Below are 20198 nucleotides of genomic sequence, written 5' to 3' on the forward strand. Positions count from 1 at the left end.
AGGGAGCTGATAATGTGAGTTTAAGGAGAGCAGTGAAGCTTGGAAAAGGTACTGATGAGAATGGAAAAGCTTTAATATCTTAATAGTATAATTAGGGCCTCCACTTTTTAAAATTAATCTCAGTCTATATATGAAGACATATGTTATAATTATTGTCACATAAAGAGATTCTGAATACATATTCTTTCTATAAAACAACATTTCTTGGCTTCCTTGTAATGACACTTCTAATTACCTCCTAAGGAAGACATAATCTTTGAATTCTTCTAATAACAAGAATGATGGACTTTTAATGCCCAACACATTTGTGTGATCATTGTAAGGATTAAGAAATGGAAGCTCTAGCCTTCGAGCAGTGTTCCTTCAACATTACACTAACTGACCTAATCTAAGAGTCTAACTCCAAATATCTTAGCATATTGGCATTAGGCACTGTCACGTTTACATATGAAAGCATTCTATTTTAAACTACGATCCATGATCTATCTTTACAATTTTAAATTGTAAGCTACACCTTTCGTGTCAAATTTTCCAAAGGCTTGCATAACAAGCATCTGAAAAAAAAATCTCATAAATGCTCCCTAGTGGGGAAACTGCACATGCAACTACCTGTTTATATATGCAGTAACTTGAATTATACATGAAAACTCCACATGGATGCCCAGAATCAGCACTGACAAATTCAAGAAGTATATTAATTTTTTTGGATGTATTTAGTAGCAGATCATAAGAAAAATCTGTTCTTTATACTGGGTTTTCTTTAAAAAATCTGCTAGTTGGAATCTTCTATTTCAAGGAATCTACTCTTCCCAGGAAAAATAATTTGTAATAAATATTAATCTTATAAATTAAAAATGAGAAACAAAACTTTAAAAAATCCTTGGAAATTCCACATTTTGATCTTTTAAAGAGCCTATAAGACTGTACAATTTTTCCCTATTCTATAAAACTTAAGAATCATATTGAAAGTAAAATTTAAATGATAAATGTCAGTTGCAAAAGTTATCACCTTTTCATTTGAATGCTTGACTTCTATTGGATAATTCTCTTCCAAGAGACCTTCTTGGGAAAAAGAGGTGACAGCCAACTCATTGCCTAATTGATTTAGGAACAGTGCCCAGGGAGACAGTCCAATTAAGTTTACAAGCTGGCAATTAGCAGGAAGCCCTCTAAATCCCTACACTGAGAGCCTGTTTACTTTAGTAAGAAGGCAAATGTGCTAGAGATAGGAAGAGAAAGCTGTGCTTTTTGCAAAGCTGTTGTGAGTAGGCCCACAAGGGAGGGCTGAAGAAAAGCTAGGTGTACATGGGCAGAAAGCCTTCTGTTTGACAGGTAACTGGGTAATTTAGAGGGTGAAAGGAGAGATTGAGAGAGAGAGAGGAAGAAGGGCGGGGGGCAGGAAGAGAGAGAGAGTGCGTGAGAAAGAGAGAGCATGAGTGCATGCGTGTGTGTGTGTTTTAACAGACACGCAAAACATCAAACATCCACTTTAATTAGTGTTGTGTATGGAGACATACAACTGTTAAACATGTAGTTGGGCAAAGTATAACTGGATTATCTCATAATAAATGAGACTCCAAACATTTTTTTCTTAAACAATATTAACATTATGAATAGATTTAGCTGCATTTTTATTATGTGAAAAGAACATAGGTCTCACGTTGTATGCATTGTATCTTTCAGGTTAATCAAATCATGTTCACTAGATTTATTTCATGTATTGAACTTCAGAGACAAGCAGATTCATGAAAAAACAAAGTAAATTGAAAGCTATTTAACAAACACTACAATGTCTTTAAAAACCTAACTTTGTACCACAGAGCCAAATTCCATAAAAGATTTTAAAATGTATTTACCTTTCTATGTTTTCAAGTAGCCATAATGTACATTAATTAAAATTTTTTTTTTACACCTAAATGCGGTTCTCTCAAGAATGTTAAATTGTAGAAATCTACCTAAAGTATATCATATATTTCAGGGCGTAGCTACTAATGCAAAGCTATAATAGGCAAGTGAATCATCATAATAAAATTTTATTTTAAAGTCTCTTGGTTGATACATAAAAATCAACTTGAAATGGATTAAAGACTTAAATGTAAAACCCAAAAGTATAGAAACCCTGGAAGACAACTAGGCAATACCATCCTGGACAATAGGCAAAGATTTCATGACAAGGATGCCAAAAGTAATTGCAACAAAAGAAACTGAAGAGGGTAAACAGACAACCTACAGAACGTGAGAAAATATTTGCAAACTGTGTATCTGACAAAGGTCTAATATCCAGCATCAATAAGGAACTTAAACAAATTTACAAGAGAAAAACAAACAAACCCATTAAAAAGTGGGCAAAGCCAAAGTAATTTATAGAGTTAATGCTATTCCCATAAAACTACCATTGACATTCTTCACAGAATTAGAAAAAATTACTTTAAATTTCATATGGAACCCAAAAGCAACCTATATAGCCAAGACAATCTTAAGCAAAAAGAACACACTGTAGGCATCACACTACCTGACTTCAAACTATACTACAAGGCTACAGTAACCATAATAGCATGGTACTGGTACCAAAACAGATATATAGACCAATGGAACAGAAAGAACAGACACCTCAGAAATAACACCACACGTCTACAACCATCTGACCTTCAACAAACCTGACACAAAAACAAGCAATGGGGAAAGGATCCCCTATTTAATACATGGTGCTGGGAAAACTGGCTAGCCGTATGCAGAAAACTGAAACTGACCCCTTTCTTACACCTTACACAAAAATTAACTCAAGATGGATAAAGGACTTAAATGTAAAACCCAAAATCATAAAAATCCAAGAAGAAAACCTAGGTAATACCATTCAGGACACAGGCATAAGCAAAGACTTCATGATGAAAACACCAAAAGCAATTGCAACAAAAGCCAAATTTGACAATTGGGATCTAATTAAACTAAAGAGCCTTTGCACAGCAAAAAAAAAACTACCATCAGAGTGAACAGGCAACCTACAGAATGGGAGAAAATTTTTGAAATCTACCCATCTGACAAAGGGCTAATATCCAGAATCTATAAGGAACTTAAACAAATTTACAAGAACAAAACAAACAACCCCATCAAAAAGTGGGCAAAGAACAGACACTTCTCAAAAGAAGACATTTATGCAGCCAACAAACGTATGAAAAAAAGCTCATCATCACTGATCATTAGAGAAATGCAAATCAAAACCACAATGAGATACATCTCACACCAGTCAGAATGGCGATTATTTAGAAAGTCAAGAGGCCAGGTGTGGTGGCTCACACCTATAATCCCAGTACTTTGGGAGACTGAGGCAAGCAGATCACTTGAGGTCAGGATTTGAGACTAGCTCAAGACCACTTGAGGTTGGTTTGAGACCAGCCTGGGCAACATGGTGAAACTCTGTCTCTGCTAAAAATACAAAAATTAGCCGGGCATGGTGGCACATGCCTATAAAACCAGCTACTCAGGGGGCTGAGGCAGGAGAATCGCTTGAACCCAGGAGATGGAGGTTGCCATGAGCTGAGATGATGCCACTGCACTCCAGCCTGGGTGACAGAGTGAGACTCCGCCTAAAAAAAAACCAAACAAACAAACAAAAAAAACAAGAAACAATAGATTCTGGTGAGGCTGTGGAGAAATAGGAACACTTTTACACTGTTGGTGGGCATGTAAATTAATTCAACCATTGTGGAAGACAGTGTGGCCATTCCTCAAGGATCTAGAACCAGAAATACCATTTTACCCAGCAATCCCATTACTGAGTATATACCCAGAGGAATATAAATCATTCTACTATAAAGACACATGTACACGTATGTTTATTAGAGAACTATTTATGATAGCAAAGACATGGAACCAACAAAATGCCCATCAATAATAGACTGAATAAAGAAAATGTGGTACATATATACCACGGAATACTATGCAGCCATAAAAAAGAATGAGATCATGTCCTTTGCCAGGACATGGATGAAGCTGGAAGCCATCATCCTCAGCAAACTAACACAGGAACACAAAACCAAACATCACATTTTCTCATTCATAAGTGTGAGTTGAACAATGAGAATACATGGACACAGGGAGGGGAACAACACACACAAGGGCCTGCTGGGGGTGGGGGGCAAGGAGAGGGAGAGCATTAGGACAAATACCTAATGCACACAAGGCTTACAACCTAGATGACAGGTTGATAGGTGTAGCAGACCGCCATGGCACATATATACCTACGTAACAAACTTACACGTTCTGCACATGTATCCTGAAACTTAAAGTAAAATAAAAATAAAAATAAAAGTGGGCAAAGGACATGAACAGACACTTCTCAAAAGAAGACATATATGCAGCCAAGAAGCATATGAAAAAAAGCTCAGTGATTATTAGAGAAATGCAAACCAAAACCACAATGAGATACCATCTCACACCAGTCAGAATGGCTATTATTAAAGAGTAAAAAAAATAACAGATGCTGGCAAGGTTGTGGAGAAAAGGGAACGCTTATGCACTGTGAGGGGGGAGTGTAAATTAGTTCAATCATTGTGGAAAGCAATACAGCAATTCCTCAAAGAGCTAAAAGCAGAACTATTACTTGACCTAGGAATCCCATTATTGGATGTATACCTAGAGGAATATAAATCATTCTGCCATAAAGATACATGTACACAAATGTTTGTTGCAGCACCATTCACAATAGTAAAGACATGGAATCAACCTAAATGCCCATCAATCACAGATTGGATAAAGAAAATGTGGTACACTGTGGAATACTATGCAGCCATTAAAAAGAATGAGATAATGTCTTTTGCAGGAACATGGATGGCGCTGAAGGCCGTTATCCTTAGCAAACTAACGCAGAAACAGAAAACCAAATACTGCGTGTTCTCACTTGTAAGTGGGAGCTAAATGATAAGAACTTATGAACACAAAGAAGAAAAAAAACAGACACTGGGGTCTACTTGAGGGAGGAGGATGGGAGGAGGGAGAGGAGCAGAAAAGATAACTATTGGGTACTGGGCTTAATACCTGTGTGATGAAATAATATGTACAACAAACCCCCATGACACATTTACCTATATAACAAACCTGCATGTGTACCCACAAACCTAAATAAAAGTTAAAAAAAAAGTCTCTTGGTTGAAACGGGCTACATTAATATATAATTTTATAGATATTAACTTATCAATATCTATAAAAATATCTATCCTTTTGAATATTTTTATCCAAAAGAGAAACTAAAACAAAATTATACAGGTATCTTCAGCAAATTCTAACTAAATATCTGGTTTCTTTTCTTTTAAAACACTTGCTTCACACAATTCCAGTCTGGGAAGCAACAGACACCAATAATCTAAAATAATTTTTATAGAAAAATTATTCCATTCCTACAAACACAGAATTTTTCAATGGACAAAGTAAGTCCTTTTAAAAATATTCACATGTCTGTTTCTTAAGGAATTATTTAGTAGTGTAGTTTATTTTAGAGAGTATCAAATGTAAAGGGGCTTTTGAAGCATCATGATTGACAATTAGTGCAATTTCCAAATTATTCAATATCCATTGTTCCTTTGGCAGTTAGAAAGTCATCCACAAAAGGAAACTATAGGGATATTTGAAAGGCAACCATATTTATGGGATGACAAATAGAAAAATCTACATTCTAAGAATAGTTTTATTGCCTTAATTATGTCACTATCATAAACACTTTACTTACTCATCACTTTCCTTGACTTACCTAGTTTAAACAACAGCACACCCAAAGGTCCTCTTTCAAACCTGAGGAAGAGGAGATCATAGATATCACTACCTTCACCCTTCTGAGAAGCAACCTGAGGAGCTATCCATTGCATTTGAACAAGACTGCTGGAGGCATCAAATAATTTATTGAATTGCAGAGTCTCCCTGGGTAAGCGGTCTTCAGCCAATAGTTGGATGTTAATAGGGGATAGAGCCATATCAAAAATTTGCAACTCCCCTTGGTTGCTGCCAGCTAGTAGAATGGCACCACTTGGGTGGCAGCTTATTAATGAAGGCAAAAGTTCAGTCTGTGCTAAGAGAGTCACTCTGCGGTGAGTTTCATACAGAATTAGTGAAGAATCTTCACAGCCCAGAATCAGTTTGTCTTCAGTAACATTCCTGCAGCAGCTGATGGCCTTTGATTTCAGTGGTATTCTGGTGACTGACACACACTGGATTTTATTCCGAATGCATTCATAGATGCAGCTGTCAGCCATGGGCTCTTTGTCTACACTGATGGAGTGCTCCACTGTGAACAGCTGATAAGGCTGTTTGGTGCCAAAGTGAACATCCAGTGGGTCCCATTCTGTGCGGACAGAACTCAGAACCTGTTAAGAAATCAAGTACATTCAGATAGACTTTGGTTTTTCTTCAACTTCACACCTAGGCCTGCATATTTATTCAGAAACCTATAAAGAACATAAATTACTATCTTAAACATCAGCAACATATAAATATATAAAGTATATATAGCACGTCTATCTCATATACAGCATGTATATATAGTGACACAGTGAGATGCTGTCTTAAAAAAATAAAAAAATACATATAGCACAGTTGCAAGAATTAAACTATAAGATTTTAACTTTAACAATTTGTTTTGGAAGGCCTGTAAATCACTTTAAATATGTCCCACAGTATATAAAAACTAAGAAAGTCAGCTTTTAGTAAAATAATATGGTTAGCAGAATATCTTGAAAAGAATGAACAAGAACTTACCAACACAAAGTTGAACTTTAAAATGATTAATCTCCTTCAACCTACCACCCTTGTCAATTCTGAAATTATTGGTAAATTACTAATAAGAAATATATTTCTAATTAGTAGGGCTGGGTAGACAAAGGAAAAAACTTTAGACAAAGGAAAAAACTTTAGAACCCTGTTAACAATCTTGTAGAAATATTTTACTATCAGAAAGGATATAAAGGAATTCTAAGTAGACAAGTGACCAATAGAAAGAAATAATGTAATGTACTAGTTTTAAAATAAACATTAAAAAATTAAGACCTAGTATATATAGTCGGTCCTTGAACAACATGAGTTTGAACTGTAGGGTCCACTTACAAGTGGATGTTTTTCAAACAATGCAGATTTTGGTTGTGTGTGTGTGTGTGTGTGTGTGTGTGTGTGTGTGTGTGTGTGTTGGGGGTTGGTCCTGGAACCTATCTACCAACATGGAACACAGTGCAGAAGAACATCAAAGAAAACAATAGGCCGTTCACTTTATTCATATGTAAATGATGGGAGTGCAAGAACCAGGAGAGTGGTATTAAAGAAGGTCAGACCCAGAAATATTAAATAACATATATCTACACATGTTAAAATTTTATAGAACTGTATATCCCCCAAAAAAGGTACACTAAAATCTGATGAAATCTGTCTAAGGCCTGCACCTGAATTAACAGAATAGTAACAAGGTCATTTTCCTGTATTTGACAGTGTATTGCAGTAATGTAAATGTCACTGGGGAAACTGCGGGGAAAGAACAGAAAGAGCATTTACTGTACTGTTTAGAAATTTCATGTGAGTCAAACTATTTCAAGATTAAAAGTCATTTCTTAAAAAAGCACATACAGCTGTGTGGCAGAGTGCTGGATTGGGAAGGGGCGGGGAGTTGATGTGACTTAAAAAAAATCCATCCTACACCTTTTCACCAAATTAATCTTCCTAAACAAAATGCTTTTGCCTTTACTCCCATCTTCAAATCCTTCAATGGTTACCCACTGACTAGTATGTTAAATTTGTATTCCTTTGCCTGGAACTAAACCACCATAGGATCCATATCCAACTCCTTCCCTCCCTCACTCTCTTTTTGCTGCAGTCATTTTCTTTTTTGTCCAATAAATATTTGAATACGAGCCATGTGCCAGGCACTGGTTCTGGGGGCTAGGGATACAGCAGTACATAAAATCCCCTCAATCAGGGGCATACACTTGTAAGGGAGAAAAAGTAATATATTTTCCTCCTGTCACAAGGTTCATAGCTGACACCCCTATCTCTAAAGACAGATTAATAAAAGAAAAGCTTAACAATTTTATGTAACCAAAGTTTTACGCAACACAAGTGCCTTCAGAAATGAAGACCCAAAGACCAGGGAAAACTGTCTATTTTATGCTTAGGTTTGATGAAGAATGGATAGTCATGTAGAAGTATGAGTGGACAAAAAGCAGGTATGACCTAATGTACTGAGGGGAACTTAGCAAGTCCTATTTGTTCAGATTTTTCTCTGGGTCTCTGTGTACTCATTCCTTTCCACCAGGTATAGGGCAGACACTTATCACATGAGGCTCTTATGATCTACTTTTAGGTCAGAGAATTATTTTCATGGCTTCAGGGGAGAAAGGTGGAAGGAGGTCAGAGAAAGAGAATGACAAAGACAAAGGGACCTTTCTGCTCCTGTGGTTTTCTCAATTTCCTTCAGCTTTAAATATTCACTATGCCAAAAATGCCGTATTTGGGGGTAGCACTTTCCACATACCATCATACCCTAATAGCAAAAACAAAGGCAATAATAATAAAAGCATATAGATAACCTAAACACTATATAATAAAATAAAGCAAAGTACAGGGAATAGGGAGTGGCAGGAGTGGGGCTCAGGGTGTGATACAGAGAGATCAAGAAAGACCTCTCTGATAAAGGTGACCTGAAAGAGGCGTGAGCCATGCAGCCATGTGGGAAAGGAGAGCTTCAAGCAGAGGAAACAAGCTCTGAGGTGGAATCTATATTGGCCAGATCAAGGAGACTAATATAGCTAGAGAAGGAGAAGCAAGGAAGAAAGTCATGGGAAATGGGAATTGAGGCACAGGGAGGATATTGTGTGGTAGCTTGTAGGCCACTAGGGACTTTGACTTTTTCTCTAAATAAGATGAGAAGCTGTAAGTTTTGAACAAAGGAGAGACATGATCTGTTTTGCAAATTCCAATATTATCTCCTACAGTCTCCCCTCCGGGACTCCTACTCCAAGTTCAAACTAAAACCTGTCCCAATTTTCCCTGCTATATAAGTTCATTCATGTCTTTTGCCTGAATTCCACAATCTTCACCTACACACTCTGTCCTACCAACCATACTTAACTAACCATACTTACATATATGCTACACCAAAAGTATCCTCGTTTCTTGGATTCCTTCTAGCTTGATGGCATCTTTAAAAAAAAAAAATCTGTCTTACATATTTTACACTTTTTTGTACCTGCGTAGCAGCTAGCCAAAAACTGTGCTGGTAGGAAGTTTCTTATACTATGGATTAAAAGAAAACTGTAATGCTGGTTGAAATATCATACTTCCAGAAAGCTTAAAGATTTGCAAAGAAAGCCTTAGGGCAGATGATTGAGAGGCCAGGTGATGCTGAGTAGGGCCTGTACTCACAAAGGGGCAGCCTAAAAAAAGGGGCACAAACAGATGGCAGTCTTGGACTTGAACAAGTTATGTTCATGATCCAGAAAAAAGGGTCCTAGGCCTCCTTGTTTCCAGTTTGTGAGACGCTCTCTACTAGGCTCTGTAATTTCACCAAGAAAAAAGGTAAAAAGTGGAGGTGGATGGGAGGCAGGTCTAGAGTGCAGCTCCAGACAAAGCAGTGTGTGGAGGCTCGCACTGTGAATTTTAGCACAGAGAGACTGCAAGAACAAACCAGTAATCCCAAGAAGAGCCACAGACTCTCTGAAGGAAGCAGACTGTTCCTGCAGGACCCAGGAGACACCCCAAATACTGTGAGTGCCCCAATTGCGGAAGTGGGAAAGGGAGAGCCTCCTCTCCTGAACACACCCACCAAATGGAGAAACTGAAGGTCTGTTTGCAGGAAAGGTTTCCGACTTTAACTGGAGCTGAGACAATTTAGAGAGCGGAGCAAAATACAGGGGTAGTGGAAACAGCAGAAAGGCCCTGGGAGCTCACTGTGTCCCCAAGCAGGCCATTCCTATCTGGCACCACAGGGATCCATCGACGCGGTGGCCAGAAGAAAGGGGGGTAAAACTCCACAGGGAGAAGGAAATCTGTAGCTGGACTGTGTAACAATTTGAATGGGACAAGAAGCCTCCTGGACAGAACTTGGGGGAGGGTGCAAATCTGGGATGCAAACTCCACAGGCAAGGGAAAGACACAAGCCCTTTTCTTTCGCAGCTAGGAGGCAGGTAGCCTAGGGCAAGTTTTCAAGCCCTGCTCGCTCACTGCCTGGACACAGACTTGGGACTGTTGTGTGGGGCACAGTGAGAGTGAGATGGGCCCTTTGGTTTGTGTGGGAACTGGGTAAGGCCCGTGATTGCCGGCTCTCCCCCACTTCCCTGACAACCTGCATGACTCAGCAGAAGCAGTCATAATCCTCCTAGGTACACAAATCCAGTGACCTGGGAATCTTACCCCCATCCCCCACAGCAGCCGCAGCAACACCCACCCAAGGAGAGTCTGAGCTCAGACACACCTAGCCCTGCTCCCACCTGATGGTCCTTCCCTACCCACCCTGGTAGTGGAAGACAAAGGGCATATAATCTTGGGAGTTCTAGGGCCCTGCTCACCGCCGGTCCCTCTCCATGCTACCACAGCTGATGCTCTCTGGAAAGCGCCACCTCCCCGCAGGAGGCCAGTGACCACAAAAATAAAGCATTAAACCACCGAAGCTAAGAACTCTCACAAAGTCCACTGCATCCCCCATCACCTCCACCAGAACAGGCACTGGTATTCACAGCTGAGAGACCCACAGATAGTTCACATCATAGGACTCTGTGCAGACAACCCCCACTACCAGACTGGAGCCAGGTAGACTTCCTGGATGGCTAGACCCAGAAGAGAGACAACAATCACTGCAGTTTGGCTCACAGGAAGCCACATCCATAGGAAAAGGGGAAGAGTTCTACATCAAGAGAACACCCAGAGGGACAAAAGAATCTGAACAACAGCCTTCAACCCTAGACCTTCCCTCTGACAGAGCCTACCTAAATGAGAAGAAACCAGAAAACGAACTCTGATAACAGGACAAAACAAGGCTCTTTAGGACCCCCAAAAGATCACACTAGTTCACCAGCAATGGATCCAAACCAAGAAGAAATCCCCGGTTTAGCTGAAAAAGAATTCAGGAAGCTAGTTATTCAGCTAATCAGGGACGGACCAGAGAAACGTGAATCCCAATGCAAGGAAATTCAAAGAACGATAGAAGTGAAAGCAGAAATATTCCAGGAAATAGATAGCTTAAAGAAAAAAAACAATGAAAAATTCAGGAAACATCGGAAACACTGACAGAAATGCAGAATGCTCTGGAAAGTCTCAGCAATAGCATTGAACAAGTAGAAGAAAGAAATTCAGAGCTCGAAGACAAGGTCTTCCAACAAAGAGAAAGAAAAAAGAATAAGAAAATATGAACAAAGCCTCCAAGAAGTCTGGGATCGTGTTAAACGACCAAACCTAAGAATAATTGGTGTTCCTGAAGAAGAAGAGAATTCGAAAAGTTTGGAAAACATAATTGGGGGAATAATCAAGGAAAACTTCCCCAGTCTTGCTAGAGACCTAGACATTCAAATACAAGAAGCACAGAAAACACCTTGGAAATTCATCGCAAAAAGAGCATTGCCTGGCACATTGTCATCAGGTTATCCAAAGTTAAGATAAAGGAAAGAATTTTAAGAGCTGTGAGACAGAAGCACCAGGTAACCTAAAAAGGAAAACCTATCAGATTAACAGCAGATTTCTCAGCAGAAACCCTATAAGCTAGAAGGGACTGGGGTCCTATCTTTAGCCTCCTTGAACAAAACAATTATCAGTCAAGAATTTTGTACCCATTGAAACCAAGCATCATATACGAACGAAAGATACAATCTTTTTCAGACTGCTTTCAAACAAATGCTTAAGAGAATTTGCCACTACCAAGCAACCACTACAAGAACTGCTAAAAGGAGCTCTAAATCTTGACACAAATCCTGGAAACACATCAAAACAGAACACCTTTAAACCATAAATGACACAGGACCTATAAAACAAAAATACAACTTATAAAGCAAAACAATAAGCAAAAAACCAAAAGTACACAGGCAACAAATAGCACTGTGAATGCAAGGGCACCTCACATTTCAGTGCTAACATTGAATGTAAACGGCCTAAATGCTCCACTTAAAAGATACAGAACTACAAAATGGGTAAGAACTTACCTACCAACTACCTGCTGCCTTCAGGAGACTCACTTAACACATAAGGACTCACATATACTTAAAGTAAAGGGGTGGAAAAAGGCATTTCAAGCAAATGTACACCAAAAGCGAGTAGGGATAGCTATTCTTGTATTAAACAAAACAAACTTTAAAGCAACAGCAGTTAAAAGAGACAAAGAGAGACATTATATAAAGGTAAAAGGCCTTGTGCAACAGGAAAATATCACAATCCTAAACATATATATGCATCTAACACTGGAGCTCTCAAATTTATAAAACAATTACTAATAGACCTAAGAAATGAGATAGATAGCAACACAATAATAGGGGGGGACTTCAATACTCCACTGACAGCACTAGACAGGTCATCAAGACAGAAAGTCAACAAAGAAAAAATGGATTTAAACTACACCTTGGAACAAATGGACTTAACATACAGAACATTTCATCCAACAACCGCAGAATACACATTCTATTCAACAGCACATGGAACCTTCTCCAAGGTAAACCATATGATAGTCCATAAAATGAACCTCAATAAATTGAAGAAAATTGAAATGGTATCAAACACTCTCTCAGACCACAGTAGAATAAAACTAAAATCAACTCCAAAAGGAACCTTTGAAACCTTGCAAATACATGGAAATTTGATAACCTGCTCCTGAATAAGCATTGGGTCAAAAATGAAGTCAAGATGGAAATTTAAAAATTCTTATAACTGAATGACAATGACATAACCTACAAAAACCTCTTGGATACAGCAAAGGCGCTGCTAAGAGGAAAGTTCATAGCCCTAAACACCTACATCAAAAAGACTGAAAGAGCACAAACTGACCTTCTAAGGTCACCTCAAGGAATTACAGAAACAAGAACAAACCAAACCCAAATCCAGCAGAAGAAAGGAAATAACCAAGATCAAAGCAGAACTAAATGAAATTTAAACAAAAATACAAAAGATAAATACAACAAAAAGCTGGTGCTTTGAAAAGATAAATAAAATTGATAGACCATTAGCCAGATTAACCAAGAAAAGAAGACAGAAAATCCAAATAACCTCACTAATAAACAAAAAAGGCGATATTACAACTGACACCACTGAAATACAAAAGATCATTCAAGGCTACGATGAACACCTTTACACACATAAACTAGAAAACCTAGAAGAGAGGGGGAAATTCCTGGAAAAATACAACCCTTCTAGCTTAAGTCAGGAAGCATTAGATACCCTGAACAGACCAATAACAAGCAGTGAGATTGAAATGGTAATTTAAAAATTACCAACAAAAAAATGTCCAGGATCAGACGGATTCACAGCAGAATTCTAACAGACATTCAAAGAAGAATTGGTACCAATCCTTTTGATACTACTCCACAAGATAGAGAAAGGAAGAACCTTCCCTAATTCATTCTATGAAGCCAGCATCACCGTTTACCAAAACCAGGAAAGGACATAACCAAAAAAGAAAACTACAGACCAATATCCTTGATGAACATTGATGCTAAACTCCTTAACAAAATACTAGCTAACTGAATCCAACAACATATCCAAAAAGTAATCCACCATGATCAAGTGGGTTTCATAACAGGGATGCAGGGATGGTTTAACATACACAAGTCAATAAATGTGATATACCACATACACAGAATTAAAAACAAAAATCACATGATCATCTCCATAGATGCAGAAAAAGCATTCGACAAAATCCAGCATCCCTTTATGATTAAAACTCTCAGCAAAATTGGCACATAAGGGACATACCTCAATGTAATAAATGCCATCTATGACAATCCCACAGCCAACATAATACTGAATGGGGAAAAGTTGAAAGTATTCCCTCTGAAAACTGGAAAAAGACAGGATGCCCACTCTCACCACTCCTCTTCAACACGGTACTGGAAGTCCTAGCCAGAGCAGTCAGACAAGAGAAAGAAATAAAAAGCATCCAAATTGGTAAAGAGGAAGTCAAACTGTCAGTTTGCTAACAACGTGATCGTTTACCTTGAAAACCCTAAGTACTCCTCCAGAAAGCTCCTAGAACTGATAAAAGAATTCAGCAAAGTTTTTGCATTAATGTACACAAATCAGTAGCTCTATACAACAGCATCCAAGCAGAGAATCAAATCAAGAACTCAACCCCTTTGACAATAGCTGCAAAAAAAAAAAAAAAAAAGCTTAGGAATATACCTAACCAAGGAGTCAAAAGATCTCTACAAGGAAAACTATAAAACACTGCTGAAAGAAATCATAGATGACACAAACAAATGGAAACATCTCATGCTCATGGATGGGTAGAATCAATGTGAAAATGACCATACTGCCAAAAGCAATCTACAAATTAAATCCAATCCCCATCAAAATACTACCATCATTCTTCATGGAATTAGAAAAACAACTCTAAAATTCATATGGAACCAAAAAAGAACCCACATAGCCAAAGCAAGATTAAGCAAAAAGAACAAATCTGGAGGCATCACACTACTTGATTTCAAACTATACTATAAGGCCATAGTCACCAAAACAGCATGGTACTGGTATAAAAATAGGCACACAGGCCAGTGGAACAGAATAAAGAATCCAGAAATAAACCCAAATACTTAACAGCCAACTGATCTTAGACAAAGCATACAAAAACATACAGTGGTGAAAGGACACCCTATTCAACAAATGGTGCTGGGATAATTGGCTAGCCACATGTAGAAGAATGAAACGATCCTCATCTCTCACCTTATACAAAAATCAACGCAAGATGGATTAAGGACTTAAAGCTAAAACCTGAAACTATAAAAATTCTAGAAGGTAACGTTGGAAAAACCCCTCTAGACATTGGTTTAGGCAAAGATTTCATGACCAAGAACCCAAAAGCAAATGCAATAAAAACAAAGATAAGGCCAGGCACAGTGGCTCAAGCCTGTAGTCCCAGCACTTTGGGAGGCTGATGCGAGTGGATCACAAGGTCAGCAGATCAAGACCATCCTGGCTAACATGGTGAAACCCCGTCTCTACTAAAAATACAAAAAAATTAGCCAGGTGTGCTGGTGGGTGCCTGTAGTCCCAGCTACTCAGGAGGCTGAGGCAGGAGAATGGTGTGAACCTGGGAAGTGGAGCTTGCAGTGAGCTGAGATCCAGCCTGGGCTACAGAGCAAGACTCCATCTCAAAACAAAACAAAACAAAACAAAAAACAAAGATAAATAACTGGAACTTAAACTAAAGAGCTTTTGCAAGGCAAAAGGAGCAGTCAGCAGAGTAAACAGATGACCCAGTAGGAGAAAATCTTCACAATCTGTACATCTGACCAAGTATTAGTATCTAGAATCTACAGCGAACTCAAACCAATAAGAAAAAACAAACAATCCCATAAAAAAAGTGGGCTAAGGACAGGAATGGAATGGACAGTTGTCAAAATAAGATACAGAAATGGCCAACAAACATATGAAAAAATGCTCAACATCACTAATGATCAGGGAAATGCAAATCAAAACCACAATGCAATACCACTTTACTCCTGCAAGAATGGCCATAATAAAAAAATTTTAAAAACACTAGATGTTGGCGTAGATGCAGTGATCAGAGAACACTTCTACAATGCTGTTCGGAATGTAAACTAGTACAGCCACTATGGAAAACAGCATGGAGATTCCTTAAATAACTAAAAGTAGAAATACCATTTGATCCAGCAATCCCACTACTGGGTATCTACCCAGATGAAAAGAAGTCATTATATTAAGAAGATACTTGCATAGGCATGTTTATAGCAACACAATTCACAATTATAAAATCATGGAATAAACACAAATGTCCATCAATCAACGAGTGGATAAAGAAACTGTGAGATACACACACACACACACACATACATATACATACATACACACACACACACACATATATATATGATGGAATACAACACAGCCATAAAAAGGAATGAATTAACAGCATTTGCAGTGACCTGGATGAGACTGGAGACTATTACTCTAAGTGAAGCAACTCAGGAATGGAAAACCAAAAATCATATGTTCTCACTGATATGTGGGAACTAAGCTATAAAGATGCAAAGGCCTAAGAATGACACAAAGGACTTGGGAGAAAGAGTGGGAGGCGGGCAAAGGATAAAAGACTATAAATATGGTGAAGTGTATACTGCTTGGGTGATGTGTGCACCAAAATCTCCCAAATCATCACTAAAGAACTTACTCATATAACCAAATATCACCTTTACCCCAATAAGTTACAGGAAAATAATAAAAAGGGGAGTAAGACCATGGACATATGTACCCCCTTTCCCCAGCTGCCAATCCCAGATTACCCTTAAAAGCCAGTCAAGGCTAGAGGATCACTTGCTGTCTTCTCAACTAACTGTCCACGTAATGATAGATGGGTAACACTCATTTAAGGGTGGAAAATGTCTTGCACAGTATAAAGATACCATAAAAGTTTGAAGATTAAAAAAAGTACTTTAGTATAATCCCAGTGCTTTGTAACACCAAGGCGGGAGGATTACTTGAGCCCAAGGGTTTGAGACCCACCTGGGCAACTTAGCAAGACCTCGTCTCTACAAAAAAATTTTAAAAATTAGCCAGACATGATGGCATGTGCCTATAATCCTAGTACTCAGGAGGCTGAGGTGGGAGGATCACTTGAGCACAGGAGTTTGAGGCTACAGTGAGCTAGTATCATGGCACTGCACTCCAGGCTGGGTGACAGAGCAAGACTGTCTATAACAAAACAAAGCAAAATACTTGAGTGTGCATAAGTTTCGATAAAGAGTAATCTCATCAATAATAGTAGTAAGCAAGACAATAGGACACTGTGTGACTTTTCATGCATTGTCTTATTTAATATTTTCGATACCCCAAAGTTAGGTATTGTAATCTGCATTCTAAAGATAAGGAAATTGAGGGTCAGAAGGATGGTATAAATTGCACTTGGTCCCCACTAATAAGTGATAGAGTTGCAGTTTGAATCCAGGTCTGTCTGACTCTAAAAACCAAGATCTCTGCAAGACATGCTGCATGTTGTCAAGCATAGGTAACTAGTAAGTTTACATGACTATATCAGCTTTTCCTTTATACAATCAGAAAGAGGAAATGGGAACCACAGGGCACTGGGAACCTTAAGTGAGGTTGAGGGAACCCCACAGAAGAAAGAAGAGTGAGAAAAAGGTGAAGGGACTGAGAAGAGGGCAAATGACAGTACAGCCTGTTAACTTTGGAGTGGAAAAGAAAGAAGCTTGTGCTTTTTGTCAAGTAGCTAATAATATAGGTAACTTTGCTCTGAATGGTTGAAAAAGTTTGGAAGGGGAAGTTCTTAATAAGCTGACTTCTCATAAAGATGCTTCATTCTTTCATTGATTGATTTGCAGTAAAAATAAAGATAATGCTTTGTAAATGTAAATGAAAAAAAATCCTAAAATGAACCAAATAAAAACTAAATTATCTCCTCAAAACAAAAATTATACAAATACAAAACATTATTGCTAGTTTTGCATCTGTTTATATAGAAGATAAAAAGGAAAACCAAGTTGCTCCTATGCTGTTGCATGGAACCTTTTCTTCCTTTTTTTCTTTTCTTTTTTTTTTTTATTTTGAGATAGAGTCTTGCTGTGTCACCCAGGCTGGAGTGCAGTGGTACAATCTCGATTCACTGCAACCTCCGCCTCCCGGGTTCAAGTGATTCTCCTGCCTCAGCCTCCTGAGTAGGTGGGATTACAGGTGCACACCACCACACCCAGCTAATTTTTGTATTTTTAATAGAGACAGGGTTTCGCCATGTTGACCCAGCTGGTCTCGAACTCCCGACCTCAAGTGATCCACCTGCCTCAGCCTCCCAAAGTGCTGGGATTACAGGCACAAGCCACCACACTTGGCTGGAATCTTTTGAAGGTAGTAGAATGTCAAGAACAAACAGGGTCAAGTTTATATGACCCTTATAATGATATGACATTAGCATTAACACCCAAAATATATATTTTTTTGAGACGGAGTTTCACTGTCACCTAGGCTGGAGTGCAATGGTACAATCTCAGCTCACTGCAACCTCCGCCTCCCGGGTTCAAATGATTCTCATGTCTCAGCCTCCCGAGTAGCTGGGATTACAGGCCCCCGCTACCATGTCCAGCTAATTTTTGTATTTTTAGTAGAGACAGATTTTCACCACGTTAGCCAGGCTGGTCTCGAACTCCTGACCTCGTGATCCAACCACCTTGGCCTCCCAAAGTGCTGGGATTACAGGTGTGGGCCACCGCGCCTGGCCCAAAATACTTTTATGTTTAAAGTAGTTTAAATACCTGGGTTCAGAATATAATTCTGAGTTGGACCTGACCCTGTCTAATACCCAGAGACAACACTGTACAGTTAAAAAGGCAAATAACAGGGCCTGATCCCTTGTTTTGACAATAGAGAATGCTGAGATCTTGAGCAAGATAACCTCTTAGAACTGCAGTTTTCTCATCTGTAAAATAAGGATTTATTCACTTGTGTTACAGGATTACTGCACAAATTAAAAATAATGTAACTAAATGCAGGGGACAGAGGAGCACTCAGTAAATAGCGCCTGTTATTGTTGTTTCTAATGAGAAAGCCCAGGATCATTTGGCGAGAATAGCAGAATGAAACAACAAAAAGAATGAAAAACACAGACACTAAATAAAATCCATATTTGGTTATTTAGAATTTATGGCTGATGTTTATATAGTGCAAACTGTTTTAAACATAGTGAGGATGTCACTTGGAAGTTAATATTCAACTCATGTAATTGATTTATGAAATTTAACCCTGTAGTTGGCATATGGTAGTGGCTCAATAAACACTATTGATGGAATATGTTTCAAATAAAATATACATTTCATATTTAATTTCATAATTTTAAATTATTTTTATTCATAGTTATGTGGTTTTTAAAAATAACCAATATTATTAGAATGAAACATTTCTGTTTCTATGTCTATGAAATAATGAAAATAATGTCTATGAAAATAATAAATTTGTATACTGCTATGATAAAGGTATCATGTACTATAATAAACAAGAAACAAGAATAAGCATGTAGAGACAACAAATCTGCACAGGGAAATGTTTATAAGTAATTTGATTCACACAGCACAGACCCTTAGTGCAAAAATTTAAGTCGATCAAGAAGAGTGAAACAACATTAAGTGTTATATTAATATTTTTAATTGAAAGAAAAAGTAGATTGGAATTTCAATTAGAATTTTGAAGTAAGACATTTTGTATTTAAAAAGTAGGGAGAAATGGACAATCATTAATAAAAATGGGCTCAGATAAAATAAGGCAATCAGTAGAAGAAAATTTCATTCAGTTCTTCTAGGAAAATGCTAATGTGATAGACCAAGATGATGAAGTGCAAATACCTGCATTTTAGCAGCTTTAAAGTTATTAGAGTGTACTCTATTGACTAAAGAACAATATAAAGACAAAAATATGTTAATGTATTTTCTACCTATAAGATGTTCTGTTCGCAGACTCATGCAAATAAGAAGGTGCAAACACCAAATAGAATTATGTAGTTATTGAAAATACCTAGAAAAAAAACAGACTTTTAAAAATCCAAACTTGTCCATACTAAGACATCTCTCATCCTATATTCATGTAGCTGGTTTTTCTCCCAAAATCAGCTTAGGTTGAATTACTAGTCAAGAGATGACCAAGTCCAAGATATGATGCTAAGAAAAAAGAACAAAATATATGGCGTGTAATGAAGGGAGAAATGTTAAATGACAATGCCCTGAAGAAAAGTACAAAGGAGACAGAAGAATCCAAAAAGACAGGATAGTGGTTGATGACATTAGTGTAATCTATCAAGATTAATTTGAAGTCTACTCCCATCTTCCATGAGGCATGCTTATTGTTATCAACAAACTTCATGATCAAGAATTCCTTCACTTACTGGGTTCTTGGTCTTAATCCTGTCTTCAGGTACTTCCTAGACTTGGTGAATTCTGAAATCTAATAACTAAAGATTCTTAAAATATATGTCAGAGATTTCAGGAACTGGTCATTAGAATTCAAAAGGGAATGCCTGT

General features: G+C 37.9%; 1 protein-coding gene across 12 annotated transcripts in view; it reads right to left on the reverse strand.

The window, feature by feature from the left end:
• The window catches only part of WDPCP (WD repeat containing planar cell polarity effector), a 479815-nt gene that overhangs the window by 290032 nt on the left and 169585 nt on the right, over positions 1-20198 (reverse strand). For all 12 annotated transcript variants that reach the window (XR_002516673.2, XR_002516674.2, XM_021924873.2 and 9 more), the window contains one exon: positions 5744-6353. Coding sequence is in view for 10 of the 12 variants with exons in the window: in XM_021924873.2 (XP_021780565.1) it covers positions 5744-6353 (610 nt within the window). In the remaining 2 variants the exon portion in view is untranslated. The remainder of the gene's footprint in view (positions 1-5743; positions 6354-20198) is intronic.

Source organism: Papio anubis, chromosome 14 (assembly GCF_008728515.1).
Source record: "Papio anubis isolate 15944 chromosome 14, Panubis1.0, whole genome shotgun sequence".
Lineage (NCBI taxonomy): Eukaryota > Metazoa > Chordata > Mammalia > Primates > Cercopithecidae > Papio > Papio anubis.